The 9,169-nt window shown below is 33.0% G+C and overlaps 1 protein-coding gene across 1 annotated transcript in view; it reads right to left on the minus strand.

Moving 5' to 3' along the window:
- Window positions 1-5,677, minus strand: part of LOC129218526 (beta-alanine transporter-like) — a 120,948-nt gene extending 115,271 nt beyond the window's left edge. The window contains exon 1 of the mRNA XM_054852818.1: window positions 5,282-5,677. Coding sequence (XP_054708793.1) covers window positions 5,282-5,677 — 396 coding nt within the window. The remainder of the gene's footprint in view (window positions 1-5,281) is intronic.
- Between the last annotated feature and the right edge of the window lie 3,492 nt (window positions 5,678-9,169).

Raw genomic sequence — 9,169 nt, forward strand, 5'->3', positions numbered from 1 at the left:
AAGAGTAAAATAAAATAATTTTAAATAAAAAAATAGAACCGACTTCAAAACTGCAGCTAGAAATTGCTCTAAGAAGTAAAAAATGATTATATTCTTTGAACACCATCGGTACTACTTTTCAACATATAATTTAAAGTCGGCATAAAAACAAAGGACAAAATCATACTGACCCACAATTAAATACAAATATAAATTGTAATGGACCCGGATTCTTCAATAGAATTCGCATACATTGCATCAATAAAAGCCTATTTATAGTGGCATAAATGTTTCGTTCTGAATTTTGACTGGTTTTTATGAAAAATGCAGAAACGAAAAATGGTTATACATCGTTTTTCTCTTCGTTTTTGCGCCGACTTCAAATTATATGTTTAAAAGTAGTATCGATGGTGTTCAAAGAATAAAATAAAATTTTGACTTTTCAGAGCAATTTCTAGCTGTAGTTTTGAAGTCGCTTTTATTTTTTATTTAAAATTATTTTATTGAATTAGCAGTCTTGTCTCATTATTGGCAAAATAATACAAGTTAAATTGAGCTGGTTTTGAAATCAGTCGGCCTTTTCTCTGTGCCGATCTCTATTTTTAAAGTTTTCCATTCAAATTCAAATTACACCCATACAATCGAACTCAATTATAACGAACTCTGATTTAACGAGAACTCGGTTTTAACGAGGAAATCAGAAATATTTATGGTTGGTAAAATGTAAATTCTAAAGGAGCAAATCTCGCTTTTAACGAGCAAACCCCGGTTAAAGAGAGTAGTATTTTTATGATTCGTAAGATTTCTATTGACTTCTAGCAAAATGATGATTCTTAAATCCAAGAGATGATTGAGGACGGCATTTTTTTTTTAAATTTGCAGTTAGATAAGCATTTAAAGATTATATATTCGTTGACGTCAATGTTATCACTTGAGAGATATTTTTTCCGATTATATTGCAGCTAAAACTCAAGCTAATTCAAATTAAAAAGTCAGTGAAAGCGATGACGAAAAATTGCTAAGAATTGGAAGCTAAACTACCGTCAACATACTACTCAATGTCGTTAGATATGCAGAAAAATAAATCGCTTCTTGAAGCCAGGGCTGAAGATGACGATATTTTGTCCAATAAACATTCTTCAAAAGACTATTTCGCACAAAAGATACAATAAGATATTTTAAAAGACATTACCAAGTTATTTTGCACTTTAGAGAAATTGAAAACAAACAAGCAAAGCAAGTCTGTGGGAAGTTTAATGATATTTTTCACGAACCCGCTTTTTACGAATACTAGGTTATAACGAACAAATATCGTGGTCCTTCGTCTTTCGTTATAAGCGAGTTCGACTGTACTTACGTTTGTACTGTGTTTTTTTTTTTTTTTGTTGTTGTATTTTTCAGTAAAATTTTAAATTTTAAAATATTTCTCAAATTTAAAATTGTTATTGCAAATGTTTGTTATATTATTACAAAAGACACACTGGTTTACTGGTTTCTGTTTTAATACGTACCATCCTAGCTTCGCAAAATCGCATTTTAAGTACATTTAAAAATTGCCTTTTTCTGATCAAAATATATTTGAAAAATGGTAAATGAAGTTAACGTGCACTACCATTTACCACTTTCGAACTGTTTGTTTTCAGGTTTAAAAAAAGACAAACAAAATATTTAAAGCTTTCTCTGCGTTTTAGGTTTAAGGTTTGCTCCCGAGAAAAATATTTGCTAACAATAGTATCTAACTTTAAAGTAGGAAAAGAAAAATATGTTAACAAACAAATGGTGTAGAGAAAGGACTCAGTGATGTATGGATGTGTCTTATCCCCAAGAAAAAAAAATGTTTAAACTCAGTAAGTTCTTTTCGTAAGCCTCTCCCATTCTTTTTACAAAACTACCAAGTAGAAGATAAATAGAGTAACTTGAGCTAGATAGGCAAATTACGCAAATCAGTCCAAACTTGGAAGAAACGGCAATAAATTAACGAAGAAGTTTTTATTTTGTGAAATTTTAAAAATATTTATTCGAAACGTTGATAAGAAGGTTTCGATTTGCAGCATTTTTTGACAAAAGATTTAAAGAAATAAATATAAAAGGAAATTACTGCATTGCTTGATATTTCTGAAATGTCTGGTAATACACTACTTGTTATTTTATGCAATATGCGGGATTTAATATCATTCATAAATGCTTCTTTTTGTCTAAATAGAAAATTCCCATTCTGCTTTTGAATGTCAGCTAATTGGTGTTGTTTCTTAGAGGTAAATACCATGAATTATACCTTTTGGGACGTTGGATTCTTAGAACTTATCAATGTCTTCGGTTACTCTTGAAATATCGTTTCACTAGCCTGAAAGTTTGAATAGGAATATTGCTTTCTACAGTGAGTCTTCAGAAAAAAAAAAGTTATAGTAACCAAGGAATAAAAATTCTAAATAAAGATTTTAAAAAACAGAAAGATATTATTTTATTGAATCAATTCAGACGGAAAAGTATAGTAGTACCGGGAATGTCAATTTGAAGAGGTAATGTTATTCTGAGGAGCAAAAGTGACATTTTACGAAGGTACAGGGATTAAATTAACGAAATGATGAATCCAAATGTTTTGTTATAACGGAAAAGAGAAACTATAGAAATATTCACTGTACCGATCCTCCTTCTTAATTGAGGGGAAGTATTAATAATACTATTAAAAACATTTAAAAAATTTAAAAAAAAAATGAAAAATCACATTGACTCGACTACATTTTATCCCAATTGTTGCATTATAAATAATTGACATTGGACAAATTACATGGAATAAAGAAACCCATTTATGTATGAAATTGGTAATTAGTAGCAATTATGTGATTAAGATAAAATGAAATATGTTTGACTGGAGAAAGTTTAGAGGTTTTCGTTTTCGTCAAATGTTTTTCTAATCAGTTACAGACAACGATAATGGTATTTATATAAACATCGATATAAAATGATATCTGGAAATACTAAAGATGAAAATATTTATGTTACCGCCTTAAGCTCTATCTATTGCCATTTTTCAAGTTAAATAGCATACCAGAAACTACTTGCTGTGTTTAATTCTTACATTATTATTATCATGCTTCCTATCAATGTTAATGCCCTCTGCTCTCTGAGGTAAAACCTGAACTCTACGCCTTAGCAACTTTAGTTAAAATTCTGAATTAATTTTTACTAATCAATAAACTTTCTGATCAGTGAATTAGCCCCCCCCCCCTCCGAAAAAAACTGAATAAAATTTCGTTTTGAAACACTTAATGCAGAAAGTAAAAAAAAAAGGTAATTAATAGGGAAGGAGGTTTTGTATGGCAACATGAATTTGCGTAGTTACAATCTTCCTTTTTTTAAATATAGGGGTGAGTCGCGAAGAATGGAACGGTTAAAAAGTTATTAGATGCCCAGTGGTTGAGCGATAGTACTTCGCCCATCCTTGGATTAAACTCCAGGGTGCAGATCCGGGTTAAACTCCCGGATTGGGCATGGTCGGCCCAGCTTTTCAGCCCTTCGGTGGGTCGATAAAATGAGTAGCGAGGACCGTGCTTTGGAACTAAACGTTAGAGGCTCAGCATTCGGTTACCACTTAACTGTAGAGTTTACCTTGCACACCAGAACCATCGGTCTCATAAACTGAGGTAGGTTCAGTAGGCTTTGGCCCTCATGTGCTATTGCGCCACTGAGTTTATTTTCATTATAAGTTAATGAACATGTAGGACAAAGTAAGAGCATAACTTTTAAATACATCCACTTCAAAAAGAAGCGCAGAAAGAAAAATGTACTTTTCAGGAAGCCAATCTGAATATGCAAAATAAGAGCGATGAAATGGCCCTGTTTTAAGAACTTGGCATTTAAGTGTAATGCACAAATAAGTCCCCCCATCCTCAACATTTTTTCAGCTCCCTTTGAAGTTTTTTGAAATTAACACCAAAAAATAAGTTTTTCTCGGATCTGGCGCATCTTACGACCGGAAAAAATTGCTGTTGTAAGTCCTAGCCTCCCCCTTGGGAGGGCCATGGGATCCCAAACATTCATTGCGGCGTCACCCTAAACCTGTAGGTTCGCTACTAAGGAAGAGGTTGAGAGAACGAAGCGTATCTCTGCTTAGCTTTTGGAGTGAGTAAGGAATTAGACAATAATGCTTGACGATTAGGAAAGTGATTTCGACGGGTGAAAATGGGTCATAAAATGTTTTTTTGAAAGTAGTACTCAAAGTCTTTAAATAATGAATAATTGCTTTTCATAAAAACTTCAATAAATGTTCTCTCAGCTTTGAGATGACTTAAACTTTTGTTAATTTCACGACTAATTCATATGCTTGGAAAAGCTATGAAATTAATGTAATAGTTTGTCTTTTCTAATACAAATATAACGAAAGTATTTCCCGACATTGAACAGATAAATTTTGCTAGAAAACATGATTACATGATTTTTTTTTTATATTAAGAATACTTTTATTTGAATAGATTTCGTGCATTTTCCAACTTTTCAGATTAGATTTTCTAATTTTAGATCTTCGTATCAGAGCAACAGTAAGACATCTAATCCCAGAAAAAATAAATTAGGTATAATACTGTTGTTCTGAGGCTAAGATATTATCACTACCAAATAGTTCTTACACAATTTTCTCAAGTTGCGTTTGAGAAAAACTCGAGCTGTAAAAACAAAAGTTATTTCCACATAAAAAGTTAGGCAGATTTTTAAACCCATTGCAGAAAAAGATCAAATTGCGCATAATTCTGTGTTAAACACAAAGATCGTATCTGATATTTTAATCAAAATTGAGCTATCGTCCCCAGGTGTTTTTTGTAGCATATTTTGCCTAAATACAATGTTTTACAGTGATTTGCGGAAGGCAAAATTGTTAAACATTTCCCGAAAATTGGCACCTGAATCAAGTATATGGCGTTTGTTAAATACTTTAAAGCCTTAATTGGTAAAATAAGAAATAACAACGCCTAATTGAACGAAAACTTTATATTACTGCATACACGTGTTTCGGGGTCACAAGGAACCCTTTTTAAATGGAAAAAAAGTGAGCATTTGGATAAAAAGACATACACGTGCATGCAGTAATCTGCAATTTGTTGTGCAATTAACCGTTGTTATTGTTTTTTTTTACAAGAGTTTGGAGTTGTAAAACTTTAAAAAGAAATTTCTCATTTTGAGCTCAGCTCTACATACCACTTTTGCGCTTATCATGGCAATATAGAAAGCAACAAGTTGTGAACATGATTAAATATAGAATCAATAACCAAAAATGAAAAATATATATATTTGACTAAGTAAACCTTACCTTCGTAACGGCTGTATCTCGATCCCAGTTCCCACTCGTATTATATATCCAGCCTTTGTTGCAAGTCACATTGGTCCAGTTAGTGTTGGGCTCTTTTAAAATAATCGTATTGTGATCAGTATGGATGCTGTAATCCAGTTTATACATGGAACACCTGCTGTATCCTGTGCCACTCGGATGTGGGGGCACAGTTAAATGTCTGATCAAATGTTCACTAAGATTTGCAGCTCCCAGTTCTGGAACCTGGCACCAGTGGTCTGGAGTCCACATCATAAAAAGCTGGCTGTAAGCATGACAGCCGAAAGTTAAATGCGCGGGCAAGAAAACGAACCACAGCATCAGGTTCTGATACTTACCATTTTCCCCAACTTCGTGTAAGATCTCATCTAAATCCATCTTTACAGTGCATGCATAACCCACTGTCCAACACGTTTTTCTTTAAACTTATTAGAGTGTAGCAAATCCTTTATATATTTCTTTTCTACTGACACAAGACAATCATGATATCAGCTGCCGAATCCTTACAATACTATGAAACATTTCTATTAAATATATTTGCAGCAACAACAAATACAAAACTTTATATATTTGTCTAAATTGAGAAATAAGTTTAGATCCGTTGAAACAGTTTTTTAAACATAATGGAATGAATTTTTTTCAGCTCAAGTAACACGGGTAGCTTTGTAAAAAAGAAGACAGTCTTATTATATAATACAATTTTGCTCTTCCTTCAATACTTTTTGTCCAAAATACGATGCAACATTTCGTCTGGAGACTTTCCGAGCGGTAGCTCCCACGCGGCTGAGAGCGAAAGAACAACTGCTGAGTTTCGGAAGATTCCTACGCCCCAAGACAGCGCCCCACTACGGAGAGCGCAAGAATCCTGCAATTACATTTTTGCTTCAATGAGAAGTAATTTAGAATGGCGAGAGCGTTTAGAAACACGACAAGAAAAGTAAAAAAATAGGTTTTCGTTTTTATTATCACACATTTCTAATTAATTGGCTACTTTTGACTATAATACATTTCAAATTCAAGTTTTGGTTACTTATAGGATGTTATGAAATAGCAATCTATTATTAAATAATGTTATAAATATGTTCATTTTCATTGCATCTACTGGTTGACCACAGATGAGATGGAAAGGCAAGCGACGGAAAGGGAAACTGCCGGTTTACAGGATGCATCTATTATCTTAGAGGGGTGGTAGTCTGCTCGTTACAGAAGTGCGCTTTTTTCTTTTAACTATTCAGAAGCAGTCTTGTTAAAAAGACAATTTGTTCACGGAAATATGTTTTTTTTTAATCTGAACTCAATTTGATCTACATTTTTACTACGAAAGTTAATTAATTTATTTTTACTACAAAATATTTAATTTACTATTTAGCTTTTACATTTCTGGACAAAATAAAAAATCTTTTTTTGTTGTTTCAATAGAAACTTTTTTTGTTTCCACTTGTTGTTAAATTAGAGAATGCAAAAATATTAATTATGCCCTAGCGGCAACATTATAAAACGCGTGCATTTAAACATTATTGGTATTTTTCTTTCTCCCCTGCTATATTAATTCAGATGAAATCGTCCTAACTTGATCACTTGCGACTTCCACGACTTCTGTGAGTAGACTGTACTAAAGTAAATTTCTATTAGTCTAATAAATGCTTTAAGGGTAATAAATGCTACTGTAATAGACGTATCAATTGTTGAACGAAATTCCTTACGAAGACACCAAAAATGTTAGATTATTGTTTCATTGCATGAACATTATGGATATGGGCTCTACTTCCATGTAACGTAATTAAATTTTTAAGAATTCTCTAAACAATATCTAAATGTTTGATTTTTCTTTGAAACAAACTTATTTCAGAAGGTACGTCAGTTACCGAGCCAAAAAATAAAATTTAAAAACATTTCTAAAAGCCTTCAAAAGTTATTTTCATTTCTCAGATGTAAATTACATGATTTTCATGTAATTCTTCGAATGAAAATCGAAAGTTGACACATAATTACATAATTTGAACAGATAATAATGGTTCAAGAGTGACAAAATGTATGAGATAGAATTAATTTTTTTATGCACTTTGAACATACGCACGCCTCTAAGATTGGACCGACGGCTAATTTAGATGTAACAGGTATTGAAGTACTCAAAAATACAAAACTTTATTAATTTCTGCGAGATAATTTTTATGTATGTTTTACAGAACATTGTCAATATTTGACAAAAAAAAATAATGCCATGCACTTCCCGTCAATGATAATTTGTGATAGAATGCTCACAAAAACTCACAAAATAACGCAACGCTTTGCCAAATGACCTTGTGCCCCCCACCCGTACAGCTCCAATTTGGATGAAATTTTATAGAGTTGTATACATGTGTGTGCCTTTGAAACCAAAATATGCAAATTTTTAGCTTCAAAGAACCAAACTATGAAACTCTAGGAGCCTTTTAATAAAGTTCTACGAAATGGCGGAGAATTCTTTGTGAAACAACTTCCCATACCTATCACACTGAAGTCCTTAAAATTTTAGGAGCTTAATGTACTGTAGGTTGTCAGTACTTGTAGTATTTTTGTGAATCATTAGTTTTTATGTAGCACACATATCTTGGCGAATCTAGGCAGGGAATTGTTTACCAGGATTTCATGTTGCCATAAATTCCAAATCTACAAATGAAGCGTTTAAAGAAGATAGTTTGTCTTAAATGTTACATTTCCATAGTTGTTGCAAGAGTCAAATTTTGCGTTTTGAACTTTTAATGTGGTAAATCACGCCTGAATCAGCATGGGTAAGTTTCGACGCAACGTCTGTGCACACAGCAACCAGAATATTCAATTTAAACTCAGTATAGCTGTCAAGTTTTTGCGATACGTCTGTACATTTGTACGTACGTTCTTATGTATGTCCGTATCTCGTTTAATTAAGGAAAAGGATTAGGAAAGCCATTTGATATTCTGGAATCTTCAAGGATGGAAGCTTCAATTCATTAACAAAATGAATAAACGAATGAATAAATATAGAAAAACATAGCTTTTTTAAAGACTTGATCTATAAACCCAAATTTAATTTGTTGTTGTTCAAACTCATCGCGTAACCGTGTCAGAGTAGACAATGACACCCAGTTTAAGGCAGAAAAGAATGGCTTTCGTTGACGCAAGCATCACAGAGTCCAAAGTGTGATTTAGCTCAAACAACACACGTTAAATTAACGCATGATACGTCAACTTTTGTTATCCAAACCAGAAGCCGATGAAATTCTGAGTCAGAACACCTCAGAGATATGGATTTGGAATAGGAACGTGGAGGACTTTGTGACCACGACATAGTTTAGGTTCTCCAGTCACCAATAGCGAACACGAAGGAACTTAAACTGGTTGACATCGAGCCTGGTTCATTCCAGTTACGAGCCCAAAACCTAATCGACCAGGCCATCTGGGACCTTCCAAATTTCCTTTTGTTTGCACTCGGAAACTTTGAAGCTTGCTTTTGGATTTATAACTTTCACTTTGAAAATAAATGAAATTGTGTACAGAAAATCGGCATTGTCAGCCTTTCATCTCTTTAGTAGGTCAATAAAATGAGTGCCAAACGTGCTTTTGGGCAACTTTTGGAAACTATGCTCTGGCTGTTCCACGTTTGACTAACCATCTAACCGGAAAATTTAGCTTGAATCCTAGAACTAATCTTTACTAAAACTGAGATGCGCACAGTAGGCAACGGCAATCATGGGCAATGAATTTAGTTTACATACAAAAAACAGAAAGTCACAAAAATGTTTGCTTCAATGTTTTTTAAAGCTTTATTGGCTTAAAAAGGAAAACTAGGAAACTTTACAATCGTATGCTAGAATATGGCAAGAAATTGAGACGGTTAAATTATGTAAGCAA

Source organism: Uloborus diversus, chromosome 1 (assembly GCF_026930045.1).
Source record: "Uloborus diversus isolate 005 chromosome 1, Udiv.v.3.1, whole genome shotgun sequence".
Taxonomy (NCBI): Eukaryota; Metazoa; Arthropoda; class Arachnida; order Araneae; family Uloboridae; genus Uloborus; species Uloborus diversus.